The following is a 16,065-nucleotide window of genomic DNA, read 5'->3' on the forward strand; positions in this document are numbered from 1 at the left end:
TAGGCCATCACATATTTTCATAGTAGCTTTTTTTTTTTTTTTTTTTTTTAGATCTGACGTTCATAGTGACAGAACACTGTCCAAAAAAACAAAAACAAATTATTATTTTTTGGTTGCATAGTGTTCTGTCACTATGAACGTCAGATCAAAAAAAAAAAAAAAAAGAAATTCTACTGTACCATTCATCCTAAGATATCATAACATCATAGAAAAGGTAAGAAAAACATAGTCCAAAATTCTCCTTTAAGTGAAAAATGTGAGTACTTTTTCCACCACTGCATGTCAGTGACCGACTAGTTGTACAGGTCAATGACCGACTGAGGTTGTAAGGTCAGTTCCGAGTGACCAACATAAGACTGTGGTTGTTGTTGTTGTTGTTGTTGTTGTTGTTGTTGTTGTTGTTGTTGTTTTAATTGAAGAAGCTTCATTGTTTATTTTTTTCTGCCCGGCTCTGCTTTACACAATACCAACACCTAACATGGCAATAAACAAAAAATAATATTTATTATCATGTTAGCCTGAATACCAACAGCTAATTTAATAAACTTATAACAACCTTTATTATGTTATGTTAGCCTGAATACCAACAGCTAATAACATAATAAACCGGGGGAAAAAAATATATTATTTCAACCTGAATACTAACAGCTAATATAGTAATAAAATATTAAAAACGTTATTATGTTAGCCTGCATACCAACAGCTAACGTTATAATAAACTAATTATATACTTTATTGTATTATTATATTATGCTACATTATGCCATTTTGATTGGCTCAGGTGTCCGTCAGTCACTCAGTTCACTCAGTGGTCAATGACAGACACAGGCCTTCTCTGGATGGTAATGTAAGTAGGCTGCGCTCCTTCCTGATTGGCTGTGGCGGTAGATCCCGGATGGTTGTGACCAGTCAGCTGCGCGTAGAGGCGGGACTTGAGGAACCTCTGGTAGCTGTCCGTCTCCATCAGGCTGTAGATCTGATCCTGGGCCAGCTGGAAGGAGGCGGGGCCTACACCTCTACACAACGCCTGATTGGTCAGATCCCTGACTGACGAGTCAATGTTGACCTGAGGGGGAAAAATAAAAAAAGTCAAATAATGGGCAATATATCAGCCAAAATTATATATTGGTCGGTTTCTTGTAAAAAAAAAAAAATACATACAAACACACATAATAAGTTAAAAACATAACAGCAACGCACCATCAATGAAATAAATAGACAGACAGACAGACAGACAGACAGACAGACAGACAGACAGACAGACAGACAGACAGACAGACAGACAGACAGACAGACAGACAGACAGGTAGGTAGGTAGGTAGGTAGGTACCTGTCTAGGGGCCTGTGTTGAGACGAAGTCGTTGTAGATCTTCTCAGCCTTGGCAGCCATCTTGCTGAGTGGGCGTGTCTTCCTGTATTTCTCCACAGCCAACCAGAATGCAAGGTTCTCCTCGCTGAACTCCGACTTCAGGAAGTGGTGGAACACCGCCAGCCCATCTGGCCAATGAGGAGCGAGTACGATAGGACGAAACAAAATAACAGCCAATGAGAGCAGACCAATGAGGAATGTGTTGTGCATGTGGTGTGTGTGTGTGTGTGTGTGTGTGTGTGTGTGTGTGTGTGTGTGTGTGTGTGTGTGTGTGTGTGTGTGTGTACAGGACCAGGCTAAAGACTTGGATCTTACGGACGAGCGTATCAAGGCACTGCAGACACGTAGTCTGGAGGTGCTGCCTCTCAAAGATCGCAGAGAGCCCGCGCAGAAGCTCCTCACCATCCAAGCATTGTGCACGTTCGACACGGCCAAGGTAACATACACCCAAACGAACACACATTTATGGGTGTGTGTGTGTGTGTGTGTGTGTGTGTGTGTGTGTGTGTAACCTTACTTATCAAGAGTAGGTATGTTGAGCACGACTGCTCTTTTACAAGAAAACTCTGCTTCAAAATCACATAACAAGAATTCATTGGATATAAACATATCCAATTTGACTGTGTATGTGTTGTGCATGACACAGATTACATGTGTTAAAGACTGTACAAGCACGTTCTGCAACATGACCTGTGATCCACCCCCAGCCAGATTTTTTTCCTGCCGGTCCAGGGGATCGAACAGGGGACCTTCCGGTCACAAATGCGCTTCTCTAACCGCTGCCCCAAACATCCTGAATATCTTCCAACAGTCAAGGCTACATGCGTAGATCATTTCCAGTCAGTACTCACATTTATTGTTCAGCAAAGCGTCAAAGCTCCATGCCCACCTCTGCACCTCCCCTGGAGATGGTCTGGAGAACAAAAATACAATCAGCACACTGGTTCTCAGCTAATTTATTGGTACTCTCAACGTTTCGATCTTACTCAGATCTTCATCAGGAATCTGATGAAACACACACACACACACACACACACACACACACACACACACACACACACACGCACACGCACACGCACACACTACCTGTGGTTCTTCAGAGCTTTCTCCAGACTGCTGACATTGTTGCCATTACTGAGGTTGCTCCGTCGCCGTAGAAACGTCAGGCGGCTCCGGACATCTTTAGCACTGACAACAAGGGATTATTATTATTATTATTATTATTATTATTATTATTATTATGCTGTACTGTAACCAGAAGCTACCCAGTGTAATGTACTACTGTAAGCCACATGCTAGTGGTGAACTATTTACAGATTAACCAGTTCATTTGTCTTTGTCCTGGAAGTCTTTTACTTATCAGTAAAACTGGATGTTTATGACAATCAAACAGCCAGTTTCCCCATTCATAGTGATTATTAAGTATTACTGTATATTTAAGTATGTCATTAATTAATATTCTGTGGAATATCAAAGGGGGTCTGCAGATAGGATTGGTGGGAGAATTAACACATTGCTCCATTTGAAGACTTACAGACTTTTGGTCTTCTTCCTCTTCTGAAGGAAGTCTCCACTGTCCTGGACAGACAGACAGACAGACAGACAGACAGACAGACAGACAGACAGACAGACAGACAGACAGACAGACAGACAGACAGACAGACAGACAGACAGACAGACAGACAGGTTAAAACAACTAAGGTAGTCCATAAACGGAGATGTGTGCACCCAAACTATGTGCAGACTGCAAATGACCGCTACAGATCAAGAATCAATCAATAAGGCATAGTCTCACGGTCACGGCCCCTGCCCCTGTTCAGACTGTCATGACAATGTGCATCCTACAGCCCGTGGCAAAAACTGAACAGCTTACATTTGGGAAATGTTAAGAATCAGCTTCAAACATTTTCAGATTGATAGACCAACCCAAAACCCCCAAAAGGATAAAAATGCAAAACTGTCTGTATGAGCATAAAAGTCCCCGTCCAGCGGTCAATGTGTCACTATAGGATTGTTGCTGACACTACTGATAAAACTTCTGTGCTTTATTGAACACACACACACACACACACACACACACACACACACACACACACACACACACACACACACACACTTAGATTTTTGTACCTTTTTCCCGTAGAGCAGAAGGGTCATCCTGTGCAGCGACCCCCCCTCCCTGGTCAGCTCCCTGCGCAGGGTGTGGGGGGAAGGGGGGCGGGGGGCAGGGTCAAGGTCATAGGTCAGGGGTCGCGTGAGGTGATGGATGGTGCTGTCGGAGAGAAAGCGGGGCGACCGCGGTTCACGGACCAGGGAGCCCTCGGAGAACGAGCGACGCAGGCAGGGCGGACCTGGGGTAGGGAATGAAGCGCACCATGAAGAGTCACATGCTGGTTCCTCACTGCAGTTATATCATTCAGGTTACACCATCTGTAATAATGTCATTTATTTACGTCCATAACGACCACTTCACCCATTTTCAACTTACAGTGTCTTCATATAATTGGTCCTCACTGATGCTCATTATAAGATGGCACCATTTCTGTCTTCTTTTTTTTTCTCCACGATTTCTCCCTTATTTTTCACCCGGTGCCAATTTTCTAAGTGATCCTGGGCGCTACACTCCCCTCACCAGCCTAGGGAGGCCAGGGCCAAGCTCATGACTCCTTCAATGCATAAGATCCAACTGACCTTCTTGTCACCTGACAGGGGAGAGTTTCCCTTCCAACCAGTTCCCTTCCCCTCCATCAGGCACCCCGGCTGTCATGGGGGAGGCGGTATAGCGACCAGGATTACTACATGTTTTTGTGAGGGTATATTAACTACCCTGAGAGACACGGGGAGAACATGCAAACTCCACACAGAGTAGGCCCTTTCGCCAACCCCACCTAGGGTATGGGCACTGATGACGCGGAGGAGAAGACACGCCCCCAGCGCCCACAGCGTCCCCGGCGGGAATCGAATCCAGGACCTTCTAGCTGTGAGGCGACAGTGCTACCGTCTGCGCCACCGTGCCCTCCATTTCTGTCTTCTAAATCAGTAGTTCTCACACTTTCGCGACACAAAGTGACACGCTGTGAGCTTGTATATCCGCTATTTTTGAATAGCCAATGAACAAATCTAAAATGACACAGGCGCTTACCCGTTTTTTTAATGGGTAATGCAAGAACAATTACTTCTATTTCTAGCATGCTCTCCAGGAAGAGAAAGGCTATATTTTCTACGAGCTTGGAATGCCCATCAATGATGTCATTGGTACCAATGAGACACAGAGTGACTAGACAGAAAGTGTGCCATCTTATAATGAGCATTAGTGAGGTTGAACATAAGTAAGTAACGTAAGTTATCCTTTAATGCATTGGTTCTCAAAGTGGGGTCCGGGGACCCCCGGGGGTCCTTGGGGGGGTACCAGGGGGTCCCCAGCAAAATGTGTTAATATAGCGTCACAATAATTTTAACCTTTTATTCGAATTTTTTTGCAAACCTTTGAATATATATATTTTTAAGCGAACATTCGTAACTAAAATCTAAATACTAAATATTTGAGTTGCAAAAAAAAAACCCCATCTCAAAAATATTTTGTGCCAAGGATTTTTCTAAAATAGCAGATCTACAAGCTCATAGCCGCGCTATGAGCTTGTATATCTGTTATTTTTGAATAGCCATAGTATAAAATATGGTTAAAGTGGTTAAAATGATTGTGCTATATTAACTAATTTTGCTGCGGACACCCTGGTACTCCCCCCAAGGACACCTGGGGGTCCCCGGACCCCACTTTGAGAACAAATGGTTTATACAGTATATTGCTTATAAACAGTGGTATATTGTGTTATTGTTTATATACAGTGGCATATTGTGTTATTGTTTATATACAGTGGTATATTGTGTTATTGTTTATATACAGTGGCATATTGTGTTATTGTTTATATACAGTGGTATATTGTGTTATTGTTTATATACAGTGGCATATTGTGTTATTGTTTATATACAGTGGCATATTGTGTGTATTGTCTATCTGTAAACTGAATCAGTGTCTTCCTGTGGTAACTATTTAACTCCAGTTGAGTCTGACATTCCTCATTTTTAATCATAGACCGTAAATAAAATATGGACAGTGTCACGCCATTGGTTTCTACAGACCGTAAATGAAGCCTATTTTGCAGCTATTTCAATCCGCCATCTTTCTATATCCAGTTGATATCCGGTCCGAAATGCAAACGGAAATTAATGCTATTGGCTAAAACCGCAGCGAGGGCGGGTCTCGGTAGAACCAGTAGAAACCCTAGAAACATGCCTTACTTTATCATTAATTTTGAAATAAATGGGACCATAATTTACCACAACACATATCATGGTGATTGAAAGAAGACTTTAAACTAGCGACTGGAAGTAAATAGTATTTATGACAATGTCTATTAATTGACTGCCAGAGTTAAAACCTCGTTCATAGCAGCCCTTGCCAGCGATTTTCGTGTTTTTTTGTTTCGTTATTTTGTTATTTAATTCACATATAGAAAGTCTAGCTGGACAGTTGAATCGTTTTGATCGTTCCACCACTAGAGAGCAGCACATACCAGCTTGATCGCCTCTCGATCACACTCGCCCCCCCCCCCCACACCCACTCACACAGTCAAACACATGAACCGGAAGTGAAATGTCTCAGATTCTGTGATCGGCGAAAATTACGATGTGATACACAACGGGGATGACTGTTCGTCACCCAGACCATAGATTATAGGAGGGGAGGTCTCCGATCGTTTTTTATAGCGTGTGAAAAACCGTTTGTTTCCCTATTATGGTCGAAAATGACTGGGGGGAAAAATGTAAAACCGGAAACGGAACCCAAGTCATGAAACCGGATGCAGTGGTGGTTGAAGTAAGTGGAACCTGAAACTTAGCCTGATTCATAACAGAATAGCGTGATCACTGATCAGAGCATAAAGATCAATAAAGACCATATATCGCATTAATGCGATCCTGGCGGCCAGGCGCGCTATTTATTAGATCGCATTAATGCGATAATGGCGGCCAATGAGTTAAGGTTATAAAATCAAGTGTAAAGTTCGGCCAAAAACCCATCGGCTTGAATAGAGCCTAATTGCTTCTGCAACCAGCAGGAGTGAGACAGCGAGACTACAGGCCATTCATATGAACTGTCACACTTCCTATATAGCCTCAATTTACAAGCCGGATGCTAGCCCCTTGTTTTGAACTCAAATTGACTTCTAACCTCCGGTGCTGTAGGGAGAGCTGTATTCTTCCTCCTCTTCTTCGTCATCATCCTCATCATCGCTCTCTTCCTCCTCGGGGTAGAGGAGGAGAGGAGAGGAGCAGAGACCTCCTCCCACAGGCTCTGAGATCTCTGAGCAGCTCTCTCCTTCTCCCTGCTGCCTCTCCTCCTTCACCTCCTCTCTCCTCGCGTCTCTCACCTTCCAAATCTTCTCCTCCTCTCTCCTCCTCTCTCTCTCCCTCCAAATAACCCTCTCCTCTTCCTGCTCCCTCGCTCTCTCCCGCTCCTTTCTGCACCTCCGCTGCTCTTCTCTCTCCTCTCCTCCTCCCCTCTCTCTCTCAATCCAGACGGAGGGGGGAGGACAGGGGAGGTTGTGAGGAGACGAGGAGAGGAAGGAAGGAGAGGAGCCGTAGGCAGGGTGGGGGGAGAAAGGAGGAGAGGAGGCGGGGAAGGGGGCGGGGTCGCAGAGGGAGGGGTGAGGGGCCGAGGAGACGTCAGGAGACAACGAGAGGAGGCCGAAGTCTGACTGGTACTGATCCTAGAAGGGAGGAGAGGAGAGGAGAGGAGAGGAGAGGAGAGGAGAGGAGAGGAGGGGAGAGGAGAGGAGAGGAGAGGAGAGGAGAGGAGAGGAGAGGAGAGGAGAGGAGAGAGAAAAACATAAAAAAAACAACATTAAAATAATATACGTACTGTACATGGAGCCCTGGAGAGAACAAATATCCGTACTGTATATATTGTGGCCATTTTAACTAATGTACATTGAGCGCTCAAAATGCTCAAGATATAACCCACTCCTATTTTGGTTCATTTGTAATCACAAATTATGCAATTAATTCCTACTGTACGTTTTTATTCATTTGTGGGCATGAGAAACAATTTGTTCCCATGTTTTTGATTCATTTGCACGCGTAAATTACATAATACAATTTTTTTTGGGCAGTAGGCCTGCACAAGGTTCGCATTCATTCCATCCGCCACCTACTTAAGACCATAGAGACTCTTTACGTATATAAACAGGTGGCACATAGGAAGCTCTTTTTATTTAGAGCTTATACAGTGTTGTTGAATGGCTTGTGCAATGTACTGATGGGGGTCCGCAGACATGAAAATGTTTGAGAACCACTGCTTCAAACAACATTAGGAAGCACGGCCAAATAAGCAGCTACACTTTAGAAACAAGTACAGGCAGAAAATTAATAATCCACCGCAACTACCAATTTCTATAAGCGACTTTACAGAAAAACAAGCCCAAAGTCTCTTATAATAAGCAGGCTAGGCAAGACTGGCTTGTCACCATAGGTGCACCGAAAGCTCATTGGATGCTTGGACACTGCAGGCTGATCCGGCCTGTGACCTAAAATGAGTTTTACACCCCTGCTGTAGTGCCTTGCTGTGTGTGCGTGAGCGTGTGCGCGAGCGTGCTCACAAGACAAATGGTTGTTTTATGACTACAAAAGATGTTTAGAGTTTACATTTAGAGGTTAGTTTTTGGGGTTAGGATTAGGCTTATGCCTGATTTATACTTAGTTGCACGCTGGCGTCGTGCCGAAAAATTGCTGATCTACAAGCCCACAACGCTGCGTTGTGGGCTTGTAGATCTGCTATTTTTTGGCTTCAGGCTTACGGTTAAAAATGGCAAATAATTGTAAAAATGGCATTCATCAAATCACAGTCCTAAAATGTTGATGTCCTCACAAGTATAATAATACAAACCTGTGAGTGTGTGTGTGTGTGTGCGTGTGTGTGTACCTGCTGGTGTTGTTGGATGGTTTCCATGGAGACGGAGAGCTGTATTCTGATGTTGTCGTGGAGACAGAGTGTCACTCGGTTCTTCTGCTCCGGGGTGAAGGCTTCCAAACACAAAACACGCTGCGTGTCCTTTATGTACAGCTGCATGCTGTCACCGGGAGCTGCACACACACGCACACGCACACGCACACGCACACACACACACACACACATGGGAATTGACAATTATTCTACATATTACATGGGTGCATAGCAGGGATAGATAAATGTTACCACCGCGCTCTGACTCCTCTGGTGCGATATCCTCTTAGACAAATATAATTTACAAAAGTGATGGGTCGCACTTTTTAATTTCTTCTCTTTACAATGAAGGACAAACGTTTCGGCTGTCTGTTGAAGAAGGCTCCATAGCCGATACGTTTGTCCTTCATTGTAAAGACATGGAGAAGAAATAAAAAAAGCTAACTCACTCTTGTCATTCTGAGTGCGACCCATCACTTATGCATAGTAGGGATGTAACGATGCCATCAAACTCTCGACACATACGATATCACAATAGCAAGTTCACAACACGATATTTATCGCAATATTATTTTAAATGAATAACTGAAAAAGAATTATGTTCCAAATGTACGCATGCTCAGAATAGGAACACTATGGTTCATGTGATTCATGTCATGCACTCTGCTAGCTCGTGGCTTTGAGCCACCAGCTTGTGTCTCTTGGCACAGATGCTGGCAGCACTGTTTGACTAAAGCTAAATGAGTTGCTAAGCTAAATGGCAAGGCTATGTTGCTCAGCCAACAGTGGGTCAGATATTTAGCTAAATAACCAAGCGGTCAGCAAGACAGTCGCTATACAAAGTAGAGGCAGGCTGCTGTTTCACTCTCATTAATCCGCTGCTGTTCAAACAAAACAAAACTTTTCGGCCTGAATAGCTGCAGCTCTACTTACTCTCTCTCAGCTGTGTGTCTTTCAGGTAGAATGGACTCTGTAAGACGTTACAGTGTCCGTTGACGTCTTCTCTGGTCAACAGCAGCAGATCCGTGTAGATTAACACAGTCACCTGTAAGGTCAGTACACACACACATATTGAGATGTGACCCATGAGTACATATTGTCCATCCAAGGCTCGAATCCTGGTAATATGAATAGTATGAATAATAATAATAGTAGTAGTAATATGAGGAGTAGTAGTAGTAGTAGTAGTAGTAGTAGTAGTAGTAGTAGTAGTAGTAGTAGTAGTGGTAGTGGTACTAGTAATAGTAGTAGTAGTAATATGAGGAGTAGTAGTAGTAGTCCTTGCTGGTGCTCCGGCATCAGCCATCAGACCTCTGGAGCTTGTTCAGAAAGCTGCAGCTCGTCTGGTGTTCAACCGCCCCAAGTTCTCCCACACAACTATCCTTCTCCGTTCTCTGCACTGGCTCCCTGTAGCGGCTCGCATTCAGTTTAAAACCCTGGTGCTAGCCTATAGGGCAGTGAAAGGAACAGCTCCTTCTTACCTCCGGGCTATGGTCGATGCCTACACCCCTGCCCGACCACTTCGGTCTGCCACCTCGGGGCGACTGATTGCCTCGTCACTCAAGGGTCCTTCTGGTCGATCGACACGGTTACGACTTTTTTCTGTTCTGGCCCCACAGTGGTGGAATGAACTTCCCACTGATGTCAGGACAGCAGAGTCACTGCCCATCTTTCGCCGCAGGCTGAAAACCCACCTCTTCAGGAAACACTACCCTTCCTCTTTGCCTGGCCTACTTGTTGTTAACTAGTTGTACGAACTCTTGTTTTATTTTTGTATTGTTTTATTGGATCTTGTTTAGTCGATACACTTATTTGTTTTAGCTCGTGCTCATTTGATTTTGCTATGTTGTCTCATCTGTTTAAGAAAGTAGGTAGCTGATATATTGCACTTTTACCTTAGCGCTAGGTATACTCTTGGTTGCTTGTTTTTGCAGGAAATGCACTTAAGACTTCTGGTGATTAGTAGTTTCGTTCCCTACCTATGTTGAATGCACTTATTGTAAGTCGCTTTGGATAAAAGCGTCTGCTAAATGACTGTAATGTAATGTAATGTAATGTACTGGTAGTAGTGTCAGGGTCTGTCTCTACCCTTGCCACTCCCACTTTCCATTCCACCACAGTCCTTTTTGTCACACACCTGTTTCCACTCCCTCATCAGCCCAACAGTGCCATGCCCATTTCACACCTGAGGACACTTCTCAAATCAACCTACCACCTATAAAACTGGACTCATTTCACATACTCATTGTCAGTTTATACTTTGTTGCCTCTGTGTTTTGTCTTGGAAGTTTTTGGTTTGTTGCTTACCTGGACCTGCATATTGGACTGCTTGCTCTCCTACCTGCTACTTTGTAAGCTGTGCCTTTTTGGACTGCTTGTCTCCAGCCTGCAACTGCACTTGTAAGATTTCCCTTTTCTGTCATTACATGCACTGAAATCTACTCTGTCTACTGTGGCTTTGCATTTGACTTGCATTAATCCGCAACCTTGACAGTATAAACTGACTGTAAATATGAACCCAGCAGAGCTACAGAGTTTTCAGAAGAAGGTTACTGAATTTGAAAATGTGGTGGCTCGTCTCATGGCCTCTCCCCCTAACCAGCGTTTTGAATTCCCAAGAGGAGATTGTAACCCAGCAGCTGTGGTTTAAAGAGAGGCTGTGGGTTAGTCATTTTGTCCCTCACCTGGATGTCATTCGAGGCTTAAATACTTTTTAGACACCAACTTGTTTCCCAGTGCTTCTCCGCCAGCTCCTCGATCTATAAGGCTTGGAGTGGTGAGCCTGCAACCCAGTGAACCCACCAACCCTGATGCAGACCAGCAGAATATTCAGCACATTGACTTGCTTTCCTATTTCTGTAGCAAGGCAAAAATCACTGTTTTTTCGGAACCACTTCACGCCCCAAATCCATATCGAGGCACCAGCCTGGCTCGGGGAGGTCCCCGTAGTGCCAACAAACGAGGCAATATCTCCCTGGGTCGCCAAGCCACCAAGCCCACCCGGCCAGCCATCTCCAGTCTGCCGTCAGCTCCATCCCTCGAACCCGCCTGTCCTGACCTGGTACTCCGGGCACCAGTCTGTCCTGAGCCGGCTTCAGTCCAGGACCCTTATGAAGGGTCTCGCTTGGCCTTTTGTGTGGGGAACCGTGGGCCTGCCAGGAGAAGGCGTGGTCGCCATGCCTCCCTACGCCACCAGGAGCCCATGCTGCCCAGCGTCCCGGAGCCAAAGCCCGTCCTGCCCAGCGCCTCGGAGCCAGAGCCCGTGCTGCTCATTGTCCTGGAGCCCAGTCTGCCTACACCCTCTGCACCCTCACCGGCTGGATCTGCTGCTGACCTGCCAGAGCCCTTGCCAGACATCTCCCTAGATGACCTGCCTGCGCCTTCTGCACCCTCAGCAGCCCTATCGGCCGAGGACCTGCCAGAGCCCTTGTCTGTCATCTCCACTGGTGACCTGTGCCTGCCCGAGGTCTTTCTGCTCAGCTGCTTCCTTCAGCTGACACCTCTTCAGCCTCGTCCCAGCATCCTGGCCGTCCACCTGTCGTCACCTGCTCAACCCCTGTCCATCCTCCTGGCCTTCCACCTGATGTCACCTGTTCTGCCCCAGTACAGCCACCAGGCTGTCCACGTGGGGTCCAATGTCCCCAGACCCCTTTTCTCTGGTCCCCTGACACAGTCTCTCTTCTCCGGACCCCCTCCTCCCACCCTGCTCATTCCTGGTCAAAGTAATGGGACGTCTGGAAGCCGTCCCTTGAGGGGGGGGGGGGGGTTACTGTCACGGTCTGTCTCTACCCTGGCCTCTACCTCTAATCCACAACCTTGAATGAAGTAGTAGTGGTAGTAGTAATATGAGGAGGAGTAGTAGTAGTGGTAGTAGTAGTTGTAGTAGCAGTGGTAGTAGTAGTAGTAGTAGTAGTAGTAGTGGTGGTAGTAGAATATTGTACCTTGGCAGGAACAAGGTTGCCATTATGAAGAATCATTTCTTCTGACATCAGTAGAGTTCTTTCTGAATGACAAAGGTCCAGTGGCTACAAAATAAACAAGAACAATTTAACTATACTTGTGCTGCCTTGTCAGTCAGTCGGGTTGCCCTGTATAAACAACAATGTGTATATAATATAAATAACAACAATATAAACAATGACAATAAACAACAATGTATGTAACATAAATAACAATAATTAGAAAGACATTATTGTTATTTCTGCCCTTCAGGCTTTTAGCCTCTTCCTACGTGAAAGACATACCTTTGAGAGTAATCTCTATTGATAATTTATATTGCATAGCCCATGGGTTCCCAAACTTTTCAGCCCGCGACCCCAAAATAAGGCGGCCATTGACTCGCGACCCCACCTAAACCTGGAGGTAATTTATGCACATAAACTTGCACGTTCGGTGCGCATTTGAAATGTATTAAAATGGTAAAATGTACTATTTGTAATAATTTTAGGTTGTATTTCATCCATTCTGTTGAATTTTAAAAAAATATATATATATACATATATATATATATATATATTTTTTTTTATGACCCAAAATAATTTCGCGACCCCACCGTCAGTCTCCGGCGACCCCAAGTGGGGTCGCGACCCCAACTTTGGGAACCCCTGGCATAGCCTAGATAGAAGGCAGCAATGTAGTGTTGTTTGTGAAAAGCTGAAATGCTTAGAGAATTTGTTATGAATGCAGAATGTTATTTAATTATCAAAACAAAGGTTTTATGAACATTTGAATTACAACATAGATGTCTGTGGTTTGTAACGGCACCAGACCAGTCACTGCCTGAGCTGAAGGGCAGGCAACAGAACATCACCGCACTGCGTGTGACTAGCACATGCGTCCGTTGGCCAATAACCTGATAGATTCCTCCCTCCTCGCATCTAACCCTCGCCTCCTCGCCCGAAGGCGGGACTAAGGCGCGAGTGGAGGTCACAAGGGTGGAAGTTACATTTCCTTTGTCCAGGCAAAGCAGTTGATTAGCTCGCCTATATGTACCCTATGGCCAATTTTTTTTGTAAAACTCACAATCATTTATTTATTATTAGAAGTGGGCACAAATCAAAAGGGGGAAAAGTAGGCAGAGAAAAAGGTAGTGCACGCACATCCGTGGCCCAGGTGCAAGACAAACAACGGATATTATTAACGAATATTATGAGACTATTATGTGGTGGGATTCTAGTGGCGATCCCCTTATTATTATTTAGACCCTGTTCAAACAAAAAACACTTCATGTCCTATATTGTAGCATGTCACTGTGTCCCCCCACACTGTTTATATATATATTTTTACTTTATGCAAAGCCAACCTCCTGTTGAGTCGACTGTGACACCTACCCTATTGGGGTGAGCCTATCAGTGCGTAGATGTACCCTATATAAACGTGTGTGTGTATGCCCTTTTCCATTGTGTACGTCCTGATGAAGGTCTGAACAGGCCGAAACGTGGGCTGTAGCGTTTCTGCGTGGATGTGGTTCTCACCTGGACAAACACAGGGAAGATGAGGGTCTTGGGCGTCAGCGTGAGGTAAGATCCGAATCCGGAGTAAGGCAGGTGGGACTGGACGATGGTACAGTTCTGGTAGTTGCCATGGCTGTCAGCTTGGGCCGACGAGGCGGAGGAGGAAGGCAGGGTGCAGCTGCTGAACGGCTGCTGTAGCAACGACGATGACGACGTGGGTGAGGAAGAGGATGGAGGCATGGTGCAACTGTTGAACGACGCGGATGGACAGTTGTGGAGAAGAGGAGGGTGTTGCTCATGGAGCCCCCTGTTGGGATGAGTCTGGTACAACCGGCCTGAATATAATGGGTGTAAAATACATGGAGATTACCAGTGGTGTTAAGTAACTAAGTACATTTACTCAAGTACTGTACTTGTTGACGCGTCGTGTTTTTACTTTACTGGAGAATTTCCAGTTTTCAGTACTTTTACTTCTTCTCCACTACATCTCAGAGGCAAATATTATACTTTTACTCCACTACAATTATTTGAAAACTTTACTAGTTTCTTTGTAGATTTTGATTATTATTAAAAAACATACATACATACATTTCGGCCATTTGAAAATAGACGATCTACAAGTTCACAATGCGTCGCATTGCGACGCATTGTGAATTGTGTGTGAGCTTGTAGATCTGCTATTTTCAAAAGATTTTTTATAGATTTGAAAACTTGAAATGGGCCATTCTGCACAATGAGTGCTTTCTCTTTAAGTATATTTTGATAACAATACTTTTGTACATTTACTCAAAATGTTGAATTCCGGACATTTACCTGTAACAGAGTATACATTGCAGTATTGATACTTTTACTTAAGTAAAGAATTTGAGGTACTTTTTCCACCACTGGAGATTACTTATTTTAGTAATAGTAGCAGTAATAGTAATAGTGCCGTAAAAGTTTATTTCTTTATCTGTATCTTGCTGCTTGTGTTCGTTTGATTTGATCCTGTTCTGTAAAGCCCTTGACTTTGTAAAACTGTTTTGTAAAGTGGTATTATGAATATAGTGCCTCATGCACCTGGCTACTGTAATAATTCAATAAAGTGTGATGTAAAACCTAAAGGAGTGTGTCTTACCAATAGTGGCGTTCCTGTTGTGACAAACGGATTGCAATAACTGAAAGAGACAGAAAGAGAGAAAACAGGACGTTTTATGAAATTAGCAATCTATTTTGGAAATTAACAAGAAGATCTCCGCCATGCCGGGTTGGCTACCCAGGGACCGCAAACTTTGGAAGTTGATCCTCGCCCTATATAGGAATATGAAAAATCTTACTGACGCATTTTGATCACATGACTCCATTGATAATGTGTATTGATTAGTATGACTTTTGGACAAAATCTGTATCAAAAAGTGTGAAGGTGTTAAGCAAAATTGGGCAGGGCCTATATGGGGATTGTACGACCTACGGTTCAAGGGTTATAGGCCAAAGTGTGAATCGGCCGGTTGAAGCTGCCATCATGAGGCTGATTTGAACAATTTGGGGTGGAGGTTCTTCCTTGGCCTACTGGGACTGTGCGTGCAAAGTTTCACACCTATGGCTCCAGCTGTGCCAGAGATTAGCTGTTCACAGATAGACACGTGCACGATTAATACATCGATTAGTCCCCCTATATGAGACTTGAATTCATGGATATTTTTTTGTTTTTGTCACATTCCAAAGCCAATAATTTGAACCGCTGTCGGTCATCAAATTATTGCGACATAAAAGGAATGCGACAAAAAACTAAAAATATCCATGAATTCAAGTCTCCATGGGGTGTGTAGTCAGAGGTCATCAACATGTCTGTACACGTGGCACTTTTTTTATTTTGAAAACAAATTCAAAATATAGCCTATATATTTTCTTCATTATAATGTAAAAACATATAAAAAAATTGTTTGAATAACTTGAATAAAAGGTGATTCGTAAAGTAACATGCTCATTAATATGTGCAGGAGATTTGTATTGCACATGGTACCTGAACACAATTGCATTGTGTGCAATCGATAGAAAAAAAGTCATTTTGGGGGTGAACTATCCCTTTAAGGTACCTCATTACAGTTAACTATCGCCCATTCCCCTCTCACCTGACTGCCTGGATTGATGGGCGACAGGATGATGTAGTTGTCCCCGTTTGATGATGTCACGCGGGTGCCTTTGAGTGTGGTAGCGTTGCGAGAGAAGTCCTCCTCCTCCTCCTCTTCGTCATCCTCTTCCTC

The 16,065-nt window shown here is 44.2% G+C and overlaps 1 protein-coding gene across 1 annotated transcript in view; it reads right to left on the bottom strand.

Annotated features, from left to right (window-relative positions):
- Positions 1–266: 266 nt before the first annotated feature.
- LOC308088210 (regulator of G-protein signaling 3-like) overlaps positions 267–16,065 on the bottom strand; it is a gene marked incomplete at its 5' end in the record, with an annotated part of 39,463 nt that continues 23,664 nt past the window's right edge. The window contains 13 exons of the mRNA XM_080432618.1: positions 267–1,066; positions 1,331–1,497; positions 2,221–2,282; positions 2,456–2,557; positions 2,904–2,947; positions 3,500–3,720; positions 6,600–7,137; positions 8,349–8,509; positions 9,303–9,414; positions 12,311–12,394; positions 13,844–14,157; positions 14,940–14,979; positions 15,934–16,065. Of these exons, the coding sequence (XP_080288744.1) occupies positions 806–1,066; positions 1,331–1,497; positions 2,221–2,282; positions 2,456–2,557; positions 2,904–2,947; positions 3,500–3,720; positions 6,600–7,137; positions 8,349–8,509; positions 9,303–9,414; positions 12,311–12,394; positions 13,844–14,157; positions 14,940–14,979; positions 15,934–16,065 (2,238 nt within the window). The 3' untranslated portion in view covers positions 267–805. The remainder of the gene's footprint in view (positions 1,067–1,330; positions 1,498–2,220; positions 2,283–2,455; positions 2,558–2,903; positions 2,948–3,499; positions 3,721–6,599; positions 7,138–8,348; positions 8,510–9,302; positions 9,415–12,310; positions 12,395–13,843; positions 14,158–14,939; positions 14,980–15,933) is intronic.

This window comes from Gymnoscopelus braueri (genome assembly GCF_963280865.1).
Source record: "Gymnoscopelus braueri genome assembly, chromosome: 7".
Lineage (NCBI taxonomy): Eukaryota > Metazoa > Chordata > Actinopteri > Myctophiformes > Myctophidae > Gymnoscopelus > Gymnoscopelus braueri.